The sequence below is a fragment of the Montipora foliosa genome, chromosome 2 (assembly GCF_036669935.1).
Source record: "Montipora foliosa isolate CH-2021 chromosome 2, ASM3666993v2, whole genome shotgun sequence".
Taxonomy (NCBI): domain Eukaryota; kingdom Metazoa; phylum Cnidaria; class Anthozoa; order Scleractinia; family Acroporidae; genus Montipora; species Montipora foliosa.
In genome coordinates this window covers 34,664,423-34,681,922 of record NC_090870.1, presented here as the reverse complement: position 1 = coordinate 34,681,922, position 17,500 = coordinate 34,664,423, and the positions used below count along the sequence as shown (strand labels likewise).

At 39.1% G+C, this 17,500-nt stretch overlaps 1 protein-coding gene across 2 annotated transcripts in view; it reads left to right on the top strand.

The window, feature by feature from the left end:
• Positions 1 to 17,500, top strand: part of LOC137990724 (dentin sialophosphoprotein-like) — a 55,619-nt gene that overhangs the window by 30,647 nt on the left and 7,472 nt on the right. Inside the window, exons 10-14 of one of the 2 annotated variants that reach the window (XM_068835842.1) lie at positions 2,702 to 3,045; positions 3,249 to 3,367; positions 10,004 to 10,369; positions 11,290 to 11,501; positions 13,122 to 13,557. In XM_068835842.1, coding sequence (XP_068691943.1) covers positions 2,702 to 3,045; positions 3,249 to 3,367; positions 10,004 to 10,369; positions 11,290 to 11,501; positions 13,122 to 13,342 — 1,262 coding nt within the window. In that variant the 3' untranslated portion in view covers positions 13,343 to 13,557. Of the gene's footprint in view, positions 1 to 2,701; positions 3,046 to 3,248; positions 3,368 to 10,003; positions 10,370 to 11,289; positions 11,502 to 13,121; positions 13,558 to 17,500 lie in introns of those variants that run through there. The other variant, XM_068835841.1, reaches the window with a different exon arrangement.

Genomic DNA, 17,500 nt, shown 5'->3' with positions numbered 1-17,500 from the left:
GATTAGTTCACGTCTCCTGTGCCAGAGAGCAGTTATGTTCACTACGTAATATGAAGATCAGATATTTGATTTGTAAAACAATGCGAAAACAGAGAAATTGTACAGAATCAGATTTAAAAAAATTCAAAAAACCGCTAGCCTATATGAATTAAGGCTCAACCTTGGCCTGTTAAAGTGCTTACACTACTTGTTCTATCCGAACTGTGCCGCACCTGTACCATTTTCACCCGTGCTCGGACTACCTCACCGAAGGTCCCAGCACGGGTAAAAATTTTCGTTCGGCACGGATGATTTGGTACGGACAGGTTGTTTACACTGCAAATTTTATCCGAGCCAAACCTTTTTTTTTTGGAACCTGTGCCAATTTCACCCAAGCCATACCAAAAATTTTCTGTGGTGTAAACCGGGCTTAAATTTGTGGGAGTGCAAAGAGCTATATACTCGACATATAACAGATTAGCACTCAGACTATTGGCTTAGCAATAATATTTGATTATTTGTTTATTTCAAGATTTTTACATACAATCTATATATGTGACCCATTCCAGACATTCTTGTCACCTAGCCAAACAATAGATTTTATTTGCGCACTTTATTTCACATCATTCTTTCACATTAGTAAATCGTTTACTACACCCCAACTGCACTTTCTTCGTGTTTGCTGTAAGAAGAATAGTTCGCAACGTGAATTGTGGTATCATGGACACTGTGAAGAAGGCTTGAAGTGTCCAAATTCCTTCACTTAACCAATACGTTTAGGGACAATTGCACGATCATTGTTTGTATTTTGGAGTTTTACAGAGAATGTTAAATTAAATTTGTTCCTGTGCTCAACAATTTTTTTGTTGAATTTCCCACTTTTTAAGGTTTCACCTCCCGCCTTTTGCATTAATTAGCACATTTTCCTTCAAACCGTGTTAATTGAAGTTGCGTTTATTTCAAATGCGTTAACACAAGCGTTAGTTTCCTCTAATAAGGTAATCACTCTGTACTAGTCCTGATATCACGTTCCATATTATTGTTTCATTGTCGATTAAAATCGTTTTTTGAATCTCCGACGATTTGTTGACTCGATCACACATATCGCTTCTTGTACTTCTGCACCAAGTGCACTGATTACAACTGATGTAATCATGATCCTTCTATTAGAATGCAAGCTGCCTGTGTCTGCTCGGTTGGAGGGTATTGTGAAAGATCTTGGGATTCCAGATGTGTTTGGAGGAATGCAGTCCTCCACAGTCACAGATATATCAAGAAATGCACGAAATGAGATGCATGTGGATTTCAATAAGTGTCGCGAAGTGTCCCTCTGCTTTTGGCCTAATTCAACATCACTCATTTTTTGGAATACAGACAATTTACGTCACAAAGTGTCCCCCAAATGCAGCTCCTCATGTAAGGATAAACTGCTGCATTGACCATAACCTCATTGTTAGAAATAGGTAGCAAAAGCTTAGACTTGAAGGGGCATCTCGTGTTGGATGTCAAAATTGGGCGTGCATCTAATTACGTGCATTTCTGGACTTACGTACAGACACAGTCATTAGGAACGTGTACCCTAACCCTCCAGAAGATGCTTAGTCTATAAACAGTCTGTTCCAGGGTCGAGGCTAAGCATTGTTTACGCCTGTAGGGTTTTAATACCATCTACTCGTTCTTCTGTTCACATTATTATTGAAATAAATACATTTATATATGTGAAGTGCGGGTTAGAGACCAAATGTAGACTGAAGTGATGCTTGTACTTAATTGGACAATTTAAGCAATTGTCTCTCGTAGACAAAAACAAAATTCGGGTGGCTTCAACGGGATTCAAACCCATGACCTCTTGGATGTTGGTGCAATGCTCTACTAACTGAGGTGAGCTATGAATTCACTCAGTTGGGAGCAGGTCAAAATTTGTTTGGCTCATTTGTTCCCGTGAAAGGACGTGTTGAAATAAATGTGTTATATAAATGAGGTGCAGGTTGTGGACGAAATGTAGACAGAAGCGATCCTCGCACTTATTGGACACTTTCAAGCAATTGTCTCGTACAGATACTTGAAAAATTTAGATGGCTTCAATACTCTACTAACTAAGATATGAAGCCGCTCAGTTACAGTTGAATGGGTTTTGTGCAGTAGGCATGTTAATTTTGTTTATATTTATGGAAGTTGGCTTGCAATATCAGTGAACAGGTACCCTATTTTATGAAACTCAGAATAGATTGATTAAGGGCGGTGCCAACTAATTAAAGATACTTTTGCCCCGGTGTGTGGTTATGCAGGAAATGTAGATCTTAACAAGTGTTATTGAAATCCAAAAAGAAAATTGGGGGTAACCACGCATTTTTCAAAGATAATTCATGGATAATATTTGTAAAAAGCTTTAAAATACAAAGCAATGTATGGCGTTCTTTCTCAAATTGAAGCTTAATTACCTCTCAAAAATGCATGGTTACCCCCAATTTTCTTTTTGGTTACTAAGAGTACTTACTAAGATCTACTTTCTCCGGATAGTTGTAAACCTCGCAAAAATATCCCTGTGCTAGTAAGCATCACCGATAGGAAATCCGAGTATCTCAAGATGCGCAGAACGTATGCGCAATAACAATAGTAGGCACCGTCCTTAAAAAAGTAACTTCTTTGATTAGTTGTTATGGCAATTGGTGACACTTGCAAGTCGGTAACACAATTGATGGAGGTGATTCTTCTGACACAGATGACGCGTCTAAGGTCATAAAGGCTGTGTTGGTTAAGGAGGATGACAGCAAGGCCAGCAGCCATGGAATTGAAACTAATCAGGGTTGCGATGAAGAGAAGATCTCCAATGATGATAATAATGAAAATGGCACTGAAGTTGATTCCAAAATTCAGGTTTTGGAGGCTACTGAGGATGTGGAACCTGTGATGGCAAATAACGATCATGGCAGCACCAGCAGCGAATCAAAGGACAGTGAAATTAGATCTAGATGTAATCAGTATGATGATTTGGTTCACAGCAATGACAATGCTGATCATGAAGATGAAGATGAAGATGAGGAGAGACGTGAATCTGACTGTAAGGTAATTAAGGGTCTGTATTTTTGAAACTGTTAAACCACTGCAGTATCATCTTGCATCACACAATATTTGTTAACGCGCCTTGTTAAGTGTCAAGACTCAGATAATTTTTTTTACTAAGAGAGAGTGTAATTAGTCACTTAACTCTGAAAATGTTGTATTTAATTTATGCTTGACATCAGGACGATTTTTCATATCCTCTACAGACGGACAAGATAGGCCTAAGAAAGCTATTCTTTTTTGGCAAATCTCGATCCAAGAAAGGTAGGCAAAAGAAAAAGAACATGAAGAAGAGGAGGGAAGAAGCACAACGGGAAGCAGCTCGGTGAGTGTCCTTTCTAGTTGTCATGATTCAGTTCCTTCTCTTGGGTCACATTGATTTTTGCAATCTAAGGTTTAATATATAGATTTAACCAAGCCGAAAAGCGGAGCTCCCGGGTTTTTTCTTCTTACTGGCTGTAGGATTAGTGAAAATAAAAGGCTTTGGAATTGTCCGCGTTTTGGTTTTCCCGGATATTGCGTAATTATGTCATTTTCTTCGCTGCCTAACTAGTGAATTCCACGCTAATTTCACCCGAAAAACCGACTGATCGCATGAATCACGAAGGGATGAGTGGGATATCAGTTTTGCCAGCGAAATTTACTGTCGAATTCACCAGTTAGGCAATTAATTTTTCTTGAATCGCAAGAGTATTAAAAGAAAACAAGCAAAGCCTCAGCAAGCGAACGGAAAAGGAAAGAAGCCATTTCAGAGTCGACTGTCAAAAGCCAGCGAATAGCAATCACACTAAAATAAAAAATCACAGACGTACTATAGCTCGTGATGTGACAGATCGTCTTTGTCTGTTTAAGGTCAAACAAGGAGTTTTATTGATGTACTTTATTCCACTATTTCTCTGAAAACATAATTTACATTTTGATGTATTTCATTGAAACACGCCAGGTTGGCTTAGAACCAGAATCGGCTAGAAGGGTCAAACTTCAAACAAGATCTCCAACAAATTACCTGTTCGTACGTGCTCTGAAAACACAAGCTGGTGATATGTCTCCTTACTCTTACGAGAACTCATTGCGATTACATGTTTATAACATAAGGGCAAAGTTTTCTAGTCACTGTCGAGGGAAAACCTCTTGTTATACTAGAACTTGTTTATGGATGCTGGACACTTTTCGAGAAACTGTGTGTGATGAGGAAATTCTTCAAATTAAAGACATGCAATATGGAACTCTTTTCATTCTTCTAGATAACTGCATTCCCCTTGTCCTTTCAATTAACAGCCTAACCGTCAAACTAAATAATAATTTGCAGAGTACTTCTGATCACGGCCCAGAATACATGTCTGAACAGACGTCACTCCAATAAAGCACTAATGGTGTGGACAAACATGTGTTCTCACCGGGGGAACACTCACCTCTACTTATAACCTCATATGTGACTATATCACAGTGACTGTATTTTATGAATATCCAATGACCGAAACTACCTACCTTGTAAACTGCTTGACCTAAGAGCGCACATTTGTTTAGCTCATAAAAGAGCTTTTTGGCAAAAGCAGGATAAAAGACTATTGTTGTGAAGGCATTTTTAGAGTGGCGGAAGCTATTTTAAAAAGCTTGACTCATTTCCTTCACGAATTTACCGTTCGTTAAGAGAAACCATTGCAACTAAACACTAACACGAAACAGAAAAAAATTGTACTAAAAATAAATTTGTTCAAAGTAAAGCATTTGCAGCAGCGAAACTGTCAACAAATTACCTGTGTTTTGCAAGGGACAAAAACGGAAATGACCAAGGATTGCGGAGATCCAAGTCTAGGAAAGTATGCCATAAACCGTCAAATGCGAATACTCAAATAGTGAAGTAACGAAGAAAACATTGATCTTGTACGCTGCACATTTTTTAAGACCCTTAACTGTATACCACTGAAAAACGAAAGGAATGAAAACAGTGACGATGCAAATTTAAATTTGGGGGAGGGGTAAAATTTTTGAGAAAATTGACTCTCAATTTGTAAATAAAACACTCTCAAATCAAGATCTAGCCTGTATTATTGCCTCTGCAACTAAGAAACGCTTTCATCAAATCATTCTGCAATAACACGAAGACAACTTCGACTACTTGAAACTTACCTCGTTTAAGTGATTTCTTTCTTAGCCACCTTGATTGAAAGACGAAGCCCCGTCAATCTGCTGTGCTTCACATGCAAAAAACCATTTTGTTCAGACTTTGATCTGAAAATCGCGCCAATTGAAGCGACAGCAAATTCTGCAAAAGCTTTCAGTAATAGAACTGTTGTTGAAATAATAAAATTTCTTTCAATCTTTCTTGAACTGTGTTTCTAAAGTGCCGATCTTCAATTATAAATACCGCACAACACACCCCGCAAAACAAAATGGCGCCGCACTGTGTTCGATCTTCAATGGCTCGCGCACGCGCAGACAGAATGCCCATCTGCTCACTCTAGCTAGTTTGGACATCAATGTTATGGTCAATTGACACCTGCCAAAACAAGGTATCCACTAACCAGTATCACGTGACTATATTGCGGGCTCAAGTTGGACCTTATCGAGGTCAGCTTTTTTTTTAAGTTGACAGCTGACCAGGGACTGGTTATTGATTGGATCGCAGGCTCAAGCCAGGTCAGGCACTGACGCCTGAGCATAAAACGAGGCTTAATCTTTCATGCTTTTTCTGTGGATCGACGCGGCTACACGTCAATGCTACGCCAACAAAAGCTTTTGACAGTAGATCCTTTTCGTGGTTCAGGTATGGTTTGGAAAATATTTTCTTGCATTTTTCGCTGGTTTCAATTCAGGTTTGAAATAATATAGCTGTGGTCAGGACACACTGGTGGCTACGTAGTTATTCAAGTCAAGCATTGGAGGGATATAAACTTAAAGCATTAGTGTGTTTAGTGCTGCTTTTTGCGCTGAATTGCAATTTTTGGCACAAGTCTTAAGAGTCTTTTTTATTTTGAATCTACTAAGAGATGCCTGGACGGCCTATGACAGAAGAACAGAAACGAAAGAAGAGAGAAAGAGAATGAGAACGACAAAATGGTACTCCAGTAATAGCTCAAACTTGGTGAAAGAAGTTACTCCACAAATTCTTTTCTTGGACACTAACCCATTTGTTGTTTCTACGGATGAGTTATTTCAAGTGGATGCATATTTCTAAAAAGTGGGTTTAGTCGTTTTTTCCTTTGTTCAAGAACGAAACTCGAATTTCATTCTCAACTGGAATTAAATACCAATCATCTGTACTCTTTTTGGACAGAAATAATTCATCTGTTTGCTGGTTTGTTTGACTTTAATATGCGACCGAAACATAATTCTCCATGTAAAGGCAAGTCATCGTTTTAACTGACTTTATTGACAAATTCGCAAACAAATTCTCTCGTAAAAACAGGGTGACACGCCGAGCATACAAATGCGTCAAAAAGGTGAAAAACCAGAAAAACATCACGTGATGCCAAGGGAGCGAAAATGTTAACAGGGAACCCAGCTGCAACACTCCATGTCTTAGGTGTTTCATATGCAAAATTTAAAATTACGATGAAAAGAACTGATAGCATGTTCTGTGCTGTTTAGAGTGATGTGCAGTGGCTCAACAATTGGAACAATCGACAGAAGTTATGGCTGAGAGGTCAAGTTTTGAGGAAAGGTGTTACCTTGAGAACCAGTAGTGATTGAAGATAAACGGGCTGATCGGTTATGTGAAACAGCCGTATTTGAAGCTCTTGAAGTTCTGTATTATGATTGGAATCACACACTCATAGATAATTAATTTGTTTGCAGTTTGCTTATAAATTCAATGTACTATTAAGATTTTACTAGTTGGAGTCCATCCTACATAATAAAATGTTGCATGTCATAGTCTCAGTAAGGTGACCAGCAAGTTGATATGAAGAAAAACACTCGTTATCATTAAGTTTTTGATATCCATTTATTGTGAATACAGTTGATGACCATTTCCTCATATCTTGTACTTCCCAAGGACTAACAAATTAAATTATATTTTAGTTCTATACTTTTAAAAGTTTAAAAAGCTTGGGGCTTGATATTAAAAAAGGACTACTCTTTGGTGTGTCACTCTTAACATCGCTTTGTTCCCGTGGCCTGGTCCAGTCAGAACTTACTAATTTCCTGTTGTCATTTTGTAATCAAATTTCAACTTGAATAGTCTGATTCTTTGGAAATGAACACAGAGAAGGATCATTCTTACAGAGTGAGACAGTTGTACAAGGTTCACGATGGCAGCTTGTTCAAGTACAGCATGGGAATCATAGACCTTGCTATGCCCTTAGACAGTGGTTATTTATTTCAGGTCCTCAGATTTAGCTATCTTGCTCTAGTTCCCTGAAGCTAACACCATGTAAGCTAAGTAATTTTCAAATGGGAGGTGCTCCATGCAATACACGAAACCAAGATTTAACCTGACTCTCTGTGAAAAGATTCAAACGTTCCACAATTTCTAAAATATTTTTTTTAGAAATTTTTTTTTCTGGCTGTTTACTCCGACCATAATTTGGCCAAAGCTGCTGTTTTTGGTCCGTCGTTCACGCTCGTTCACGTTCATGCCAACAAACTTGAAACTAAAAAAGGCATGCTACCGTAAACTTTGGGTTTGAACATTTAGTTTCATAATGGAGCTGAAATTCTTGAAATTTAACACGTTTCAAACAAGAATGCCCAGCAGAGCAGAAGAGAGTACAGTGAGAGGTATACACGTAGGTTAGAATCAAAGCTAACGGTAAAATGTCTGTCTAGTCTGCAGATGTGTGTTTGAAGAGCCCTTCGAATTCTGCAACTTTCGCAAATAACTTAAGTCTTATAAAGATTACTGACTCCGTGAGAGTTCCACACCAAAACAACTTGGTTTCCCTTATTATTCGAAAGTACTTTGCGGTGACTTTTTGCCATAAACAGCCCAATCGTTTCTCGATCTTTTGACACCGTCTACACGTAAGGCAAGGAAGATAAACGACACAGATAACGGCACGAACTCGAAACTTTTCCCTACGGAGACCGCCATTAATTTGGTTGCTGCTAATGGCGGGCCAGCGGATGCGCTCATTAAAGATCTCAAAGTCGCGCATGCGCAGACAGAATGCCCCTCTGCTAGAGTGTCAACTGGGGTATTGCCTCTTCGATGAGCTCTAAACTTGAGCCCGTGATATGGTTACGTGATACTGGTCACATTGGCATACATTTTCTCGCATCGATGGGTTACCATATTTTCTTAACTTTCTTAACGGAGCTCCGCTATGATTTAGGTTTTGCATTGTACAACCCTGCTGCGCGTAATTTGTTGCGTGATTGGCGCGCGCATTAGCTCCTGCACATTGGTAAAATGGTGGATTTTCGCTGACGCCGAGCTTAAAGGACGTTTGCGCCCATTGCTACTGAGCATCCTTACAGCGCACGCAAATTCACCATGTCATGCATCGAACGCGCGTGTTAAGTACAAAAATGAACAATGATAAGGCAGATAGCCATTGCTATAGCTTTGCTTGGATTTAACGAGCTTGGATGTTCGCTGACCCCTGCTTTTCTTTTCAGAAACGGATTTTATTTACAATTATCTCCACATTGTCCAAAAATGAACAAAAAATCAATGTGGAAAAAATTTCAAGATTTTTGTCCTCGGGACATGGAATCCTGCCATCTTGCGGCTGCAAGGCGCATGAAACTATGGTCGCTAAATGCGAACTTGTTCTTTAAGGAACCTCAACAGTTAACGAAATTCACTTGATGAGTCCACTTAAAGTTTGGTAGAGAACATTTCACTTCAAAGATGTAATTGCAATATTTTTGGGCTTACAGACACTGTGGCTTTATTCGCTAAAGAAGCCAGATTTAGGGTGTTCTTCCGGGCAAGTTCTCTTCAAAACGAAGTCGGTGACCCCCCATTTTTTTTACAGTTCTGACATCACTAACTCATCATCTTTCAATGGTAAAATTTGCAGAAAAAAATCAAACGCGCGAACGTCCTTAATCTGTTAAGGAATGGCTCTCACGATTTTCCAAGCACTGTGACCCAATGTTCTTACTGCATTTTTTGAATGTCCTGTGTATGAATGTCAATTGTACCGAGTTTGATAGAAATCAGGATAGTACGTCATTTTCAAGGGAATTAGCTTAACATGTTTATGACTTGGTTCAATATTTTAAGGAAGAAAATGTGTTCTACTCATTTATACCATGACCTGCTTTATAGGGTTAACCTGTTAACAGAGACACTGGCTATGGTTACCTTGGTGATGGATTGTAGTGTTCAGATAACAAATGACCTTTTTTATTTCATATGAAATTTCATACAGTGAAAACTCAGGTGGAACTCAAGCGAAGGAGACATGGACATTGTGCCTATTAACAGGCTCAAATACATAATCGAACATAATTCAAAAGTAAAACATCTTGTTAATTGAAATATCACACTTAAGAAACGACAAACTGAGCACAACTATCTGTAGAAGAGCTCATTGAAAACACGAAAATTGCCTAAACCTGAGGGTTTTGTTACTGAAAAAAAGGTTAAAGAATGTCATTCGTTGTTGTGAGGTTGGGTAAATGGAGGTTCTACTGTGCCGTGGTTGGTTCTCTTGAGCATGGTGATGAATATTTAACAATTATTCCATGAGCGCGCGTTGGATATGAGATGATAGATAGCCAACGAGGCGAGTTGGCTATAATCATCTCATATCCAACAAGCGCGAGTGGAATAATTGTTTTATTGAAAACGCCCCCGAAGTATTGAAAAATTGAATACAATAAAAATAAAATGGCCCAAAAAATCACGCATATGCTTGCCGTGTTTGTAGATCATGGTATAATGTCTCAGCCAAACTCTCGAATTGCATTATCCAATGATCCAGTTTTTGATAAGTGAGTGAAAGATGGTAAGTAGTAAGAGTATGATGACCACCCTGTTATTACCTTTCTGAACTGTGTGTTAAAGGGAGGAGAAAACTGAGTGGAGTGGCGTTCACGACAACCGAGAACCACATATGAGATCAAAGGATGAACATGTACAAAGGAACCAAGCGACATGTGATCACAAGCAACCTGAGGATAACAGAGGAGACAACAGTCATGTTGTAAAGGGTTTTAGGAATGACAAAAACAATGAAGACAACTGTAAGGAGAATGCAGCAAATTCGGAGTTTTTTTGGAACGACAACGGAAAAAAAATGACTGTTATTTTCCATGCTGTGCTTGCACCTCACTTTAAATTTGAGGCTGATCAAGGTGACAGGATCTTTATGAGGTTTGGACCTCCTTTTGGAAATTGGAAAGTTGACGTTGTCGAGGTGCACCCTGAAAGGTATGATCACTTTAGAGTTGCCATCCTTAACACGTGTACAACTTGTTATGCATCGATCTAGGGCCGAGGTCCGTAAAAGCTTTACTAAAAGCTGTTTATCCGGGACTTACAGCTAACGTTGTCATTTCAGTGATCCATGAAAATTAGGTCAACTACACATATCGGGATGTTAGCAAACATCTGACTTTACTGGGGACCAAACTTAAGAACAGATTGGAGTTAGGCCTAAGCTGTTCGGAAGGTAGTGCTTATCTGGCTCATTCACCGCGTCATGCGTCATGTATTGGAGGAAGGCACCCATGTGCTTTGGCATCTTTTTTACTTTTACTGAGAGATATTTGTACTTACTTTCCACTTCCAAAACTGTGACTCTGTTATTTTGCCTACTCCTTTTGTTTAGCTGCTTCATGCAAGTTGAATTAACCTTTTTGCGGTAAATAAATTTATTATCACTCCTTTGTGAATGCAGGTCTATTTGCGTGTATTGCATCATCTAAAAAACAAACGACTGTTTGGATTTACTGCCTGAGGTATTTTGAATGGAAGGCAAAATGAGTTCACATACACTGCAATTGATGTCAAAAGATATTAGCACCTGCCAACGCCTAGATGTGCAACTTAGTCAACACTATGCTTACTAGTTGTACAATTAACTTTTATGCAAGCAGTCCTGGATGTAAGTGCTCACAAATTAATCAAGTCACCATGCTCTGAATATCATATTGCTCACAATCGTTTGATGATTTCATGGACTGACTCACGCCTAGCTTTTGATTTGCCTTTCCTATCTCCCGAGACTGAGTGTACATGACAGAGTGTAGTGAGTAGTGAGTATTCTAGGAAATACTGTGGTTCGAGTATGTTCAAGACATTGCGTTTATTGTAATGTATATTAACATTGTTCTTTTTTCCATGTAAAGGATGCTGGAAAATGATTTTATCCTTGTTCAAGCAGAGCTGTTAATACCGTGTACCCTGCTCTCTGAAATTGTATCATACAAGTATATTGTTCAGAAACCAAATGCAAAAGACGCAAAAGAAACAGGACAGACCTTGTGGGAACACATGCCAGGCCGTGGTGACCGTTGTAACAGATGCCTGCAAGTACCAAAAGAAAGATGTAAACCTAAAGGTGAATACCTTTATGTTTTTTGTGGTTAGTTTTCGTTTACCATAATAGGTTTTTTGTTACAACTTTGTTGTTTGGTTTGAATATCATTATTGAACACCATGTTTGGAGAGCATAACAATTGAGTTTAACCCTTATAGGGAATGATATTAGTGTAATAGTTTTATTTTTTAGCACTGTGGTTTCTTTAAGTATTCCAGTTTGGTTAATGGCAGGTCTTCTACGGGTGACGGGAACAGGTGATGCTAACAGGCAATGGGTAACAGGTGACAAGCACTGCCGGCCTTAAAGCAGGGGTTAATATTTAGACACATTGGTTTTTATAGCCTGCAGAGTAAGCGTTTGTTGTTGTTGTTGTATTCTCGTCATTTTCCCTGGAATAGCTTTTTGATTCCTTCTGGATAAGATGTTAAACCCCATCACCCTTCTCCAGTTCAGTTATCGACATTCCTTTTTAAGTTCAAATGTATATTAGGAACGAGTTTTGCTGATATTAATCCAGTTTAAAAAACAGGAAACATCATCAAAGTAAGTAAGCATTGTCTGAAGTAATTGCACCTAGCAGAATTTTAAATTGATACAGTGTGGAGTTTGTAGGGTACTACCCTGAGATGCATTCTGTGAGGAAGATCTAGCTTGTTTACTCGTCACCCGTCACCCGCTATATGTTATCAGACGTTTTTGATGACATGTGTCAATATGCTAGTAATATTCATAGTTACAGCACAAGATACTCTGCTGAAAGAAACCTTTATAAATCTAAAGTATGGACTAATATAGAAGTAATCTCTCTCCGTTGCGGCCATCTTCTTTAAAAGACGCTAGTGTTTTTGCGTCCCTAAGCAGATCAAAAAAAATAAACGAATCCACCTCAATTAAAAAGTATGCACAATTGAGTATATAAGGTTTCTTCCATACTTTTTTCTCTGTTTGTTCTTTTCTTTTTTTTTTCTTTATTCACCTAATGTCTAATGAGAACTTTAAATGTGTTATGGGGAGCTAACAAGAAAGCCAATAGGTTAATTTAGCTTCCCTGGTAGCATTTTACTGTAACTTGAATTAGCATGTTATTATTTTATTGTTAAATTATTTTTTATGTAATAAGCTAAATACAGATAGATTTTGATTTGATTTTGATTACTTCTTATCCATAAAAAAGACCTGCCATCGTAAAACTGTACAGGAGGTCGAGGGATCAACTGACCCCATGTGGACAACCGTTTTGGCCTTCTTCTGGATAGACAATCAGCCAAAGAACCCCTCTCACAACACGTTTCTTGAAACACTATTCACAAACATTTTATTATTATAAGACAGAACATGCACAGTTTTGCATCTGACCTAAGCTGATAGATAGGTCTTTGCGCTTACAGCAAAAACTCGTTTTAGCATTTTCTCTTTGACGTTTTGCTCTCTATGTGCTTCCCAAGGTTTGTATTAGCCCAATTTCAATATATTTCGGCGTGAGAGACTGGTACCAAGTTTTATTCACCAAAGCGAAGCTCTGGGGAATAAGGGGCGGGTTTTAATGAAAACAAACAGCAAAGATCGAGTCGAGCCGATTGCTTTGTCGAACGCGAAAGATTTCAGTGAGTTTTTTTTTTCCTCTGTTCTTTTCGATAGGCGATTGCCATGGTAAAGTATCGTGCTGTGGTTGCCGAAATGGCACTCATAGTAGACCAGATCTCACGTTCTTTGCTCTTCCTGAAGACCGCTGCCGGCGAAGAAAGTGGGTGGTCTTCTGTAAACAAGCTGACAAAAAATTCAAAAACCTTCTTGATCCACGGATCTTTTCCTTGCACTTTGAGGAAACGGATGTGAAAGTTTCTGTTTCTGGTCGTTAATCTGTTACTGCTTGCCCGACTATTTTGACCCTGCTACAACAAGTTGCAAAAATAGTGGAGACACTTCACCTTCTTGGGGCGTTATCAATGTACCTATTATCTCTCACACTGCAGCCCCCCTCCCCCCCTTATCAGTGTTGCTAGCAAGACAAAAAACTGTTTTCAACATTGAAAGGGGGAGAGGGGAGGGGAAGTGGGAAGTGGAAACGGTTTAAATTCTAGATACGGTGAGTATTGGAAGCTAGAAAAGGTGTTTTTTAATGAAAGTGTCTCAACAATTTTGCAACTTGTTGTCTGAGTTGGTTGTCACTGTATTGCCATACGGTCACTTTGTGTATGGGTACGGGAAGGCGTATATCTTTTGCGTTTAATAAGATGTTTCGAAAAAAAAAGGTTTCATTATCTGATCTGCTGTGAATGGAAAATGGCCAGCGATGAACTGGATTTTGGCGGGTTTTCGGTATGACGTAATTTCAGGCCATTTCAGTGCCTTCTGTGAGTCAAGTCGAACATACACATAATTTGGTAGATGAAAAGGTGTCTCTTCCATCCTTTCGCTTTTTACAATATGCCAGAAATATCTTGGAACCGATTTCGAAATAATTTGCCTTAAACAAGGACATTTCGGTCGACATATGACACCTAAAACACGCGCAACATGTACGAAATTAGCTGCTGTTTTCGTTTGACAGACAGACATTACCTCTCCTTTAACTGCAATCGCATGCCATTTAAAGGGAACATCCACTTTCCGAAAAATCAATGCCTAGCAAACATTGTTATACAAAGATACATTTTGACAGAGGTCCATTTGTAACATTACGTATTGCTTTCGTGTTAGTTTGCTTTCTGAGAAGGGATTGCCCACGCTTAGTAGCAAGTCTTCTAAGTGACGGGTCGAGTACAGGCTAATTCCTTGTTCGTTAGAATGAACGACTGAGCACACTGATCAAAAGAAGCAACCCGATTGTGCTAAATCCTTTGCGAGATTTGTTTTACAATGAGATACAAAAGCGAACAAATTTGTAGCGGATACACATTATGACATTTATATGAAACGGTCTACACGGTCTACCACAACTTTCCACTGAGAAAATATGATATCATATTTCTTGCTGTTGCGACGGTAGACCGTGCTCGGATGGTAGACCGTTGGTTAATGGAATAGACGATATGTACAGGATTTCTAACTGTGTGAATTATATTATGAATTATCTAGTAATGTATTGGATTGAGTAGAAAAGAAAGTACTTGTTGAATTGTGCTATTTTCTGGAAGACATGATTTTCAACTGTAACGCCACCATCCCCGTTGACGTCACCAAGGAACACAATAAATGGTATTGTGTTACATAATACGAGCCATGTGTAACTTTCGGGGTATCAGATCTGCGGTGCAAAATAATTTGCTCACTTTAGTATTTGGTACGGAGTCTTCTGTTAGCGATGATGAGTCCAAACACTTGAAAATCGATGTCACCGTATGTCAATAATGAATATCCTTTCGTGCTTGGTACAATGTGCTTTGCACTTCGCGTGCAAACGTTCGACATGTTTTAGAGCTTATACAGTATCTAACGATTGTTTATTTTATTTTATTTTATTTTATTAAATTTCGCCTTCTAAATTAACTATTAACAAAACAGGACGACGTAAACAAAAAATAAACAAATACTGGGTTAAGGCAGGGTGTCCACAACAGCTGACGCCAATTACTGTGGGCCCAAGATTAACAAAGTTCTAAACACTCGAATAAAATAGTAAAATATAGTAAACTAATAACAACACGAAATAGGCTCTGACAGGTTGCGTGGCGTATTACATTTTAAGCAGACAGATTTCCAGGTTCTAGGGTCCTCAATATCGAAGCGGGAGATAAGTGCACCTTTGTAGTATGAGGAGAGCAGAGATTTAAATTGGTTTGGAGTTACATGTTCATATCTTAACTGCAGGGGGAGAGCGTTCCAGATTCTAGAAGTTCTTACAAAAAAGAGTGCTGATAAGTAGAAGTGCGGCATTTCTTTGGTCTGAAAGATTTTGCATTGCTAGCGCTTGCTCTAGTGACCCTTATGGGAACAATGCGTTCAGGGAGCACGTCATGTGATACACAAACAATATCATTGGTGGCCTTAAAGAAAAAGACCAAGTCCAAAACCTCATGCCAATAACAGATAGGTAGAATATCAATTGACAAGAGCCTGTCTCTATGGCTTTCCTCACATAGGAAGGGTAGATCTAAAATAAACTTTGAGGCGCGTCGCTAGACGCGTTCGATGCGTCTTATGAGGTCTATTGTTTGCGGAGACCACACTTGAGTGGCGTTGCCAAGAGCAGGACGTACGATAGCTGCTTTACTGCGTTGAAGATTTTCCCTATAGGATTCAAATTTGGGCTGGCAAAATTACTGCAGTCAATCAGACAACAAGTTGCAAAATTAGTGGAGACACTTCACCTTCTTGGGGCGTTATCAATGTACCCATTATCTGTCACACTGCAGCCCCCCTCCCCCCCATATCAGTGTTGCTAGCGAAGACAAAAAATTGTTGAAAACTTAAACTATCAACATTGAAAGGGGGAGAGGGGAGGGGAAGTGGGAAGGGTTTAAATTCTAGATATGGCGAGTATTGGAAGCTAGAAAAGGTGTTTTATAATGAAAGTGTCTCAACAATTTTGCGACTTGTTGTAGCTCGAAGAAAACAACCAGTGCCCGAGCGAAACGACATGAAAAGCGACAGATGGAGCGTTGTGAACATGCCGCAAAGAAGCACTGTCCTAAAGAGTTTGATTTTAAGAATGCCACGGATAATCGTGTGAGAGACTTAGTTGACATGAATAAAATTCACCACGATCACTCATATTTACGCTGCCAGGAACAGGCAATAGCTGTAGACAGCACGGTGAGTAGTGATGCCAGTCTTCCTCCAGGTACAAATTCTAGAGTGTCAAACGGACTTGACAGCTGACGAAATTGAATACTTGAACAGTGTAGGAAGAAAATCACGATACTTGAGGAAAAAGTTGAAAACAAAAAGAGACTCAAAAGAGAGCTCAACACTGAAGACATACTTGGGGATGATGAATCTGTGAAATTTTACACCGGCTTACCAAACCTTGCGTGTTTCAATTGTATTCTGGGACAAGAAAGAAGAAGCCAAATCTTACTATCAGAGTGATGTGTCGAAACGAAAGTTGGCAGACTGAGTCAACTTTTAGTAAAGGATGAGTATCTTTTGGTATTATGTAGGCTGCGTTTGGGTATCCTGAACCGACACCTGGGAGATCTCTTTGGTGTTTTCAAGTCCACGATTTCTAAGATTGTCACAACGTGGGCTTGTCTACTAGCCAAAATCTTTGATGGTACTTTACTTCAGTGGCAATCTTTTGAAGAAGTTCAGCACCAATTTCCAAAGTCGTTCAAGAATTACCCTGATACCAGGGTGATTATTGATGCAACAGAGTTCTTAATTGAGAATCCAACATCCCCTTGTGCACAGAAAGCAACGTGGAGTGACTATGAACACCACAACACGGTCAAACTATTGGTGGGAATTGCACCCAATGGAGCTTTTACTTTCATTTCGAAATTGTGGTCTGGCAGTACCAGTGACCGTAAGATTGTGCAAGAAAGTGGTCTTATTGACCTCCTTGAAGAGGGAGATCATTTAATGGCAGATAGGGGCTTCAATATACGAGACTTATTAACAAGCAGAGGTGTGAAACTAAATATTCCTCCTTTCTCAAAAGGTATTGTATATATATATACCTTGCAAGCAAAACTCTAGCTTTTGAGGTCAGTTTAGGTAATTCACTTTGATTCACACCACTTCCACTTTCAATGACAAACAACTTCGGAGCCCTAAATTCAGGGCAGGTTAAAAGTTTAATTTTTAAACGGGTAATCAGCTGTCAAGAAAAGCAAGAGCCATGACACCCAGCATTGCTAAAATTAGGATTCATGTTGAGCGTGCCATTGAAAGATTGAAAAACTTCAGAATCTTTGAAGGCAATGCCATTATCAATGGTGGGGATATAGCTAATCAGCCAGTGATTGTCTACGCTGTAATTTGCAATTAACTTCCACCACTAGCAAAATAATGCAAACATTAACATAAGATACGCATACCAATAATTTAAGTATTATACATGTGGGGGATTGTCC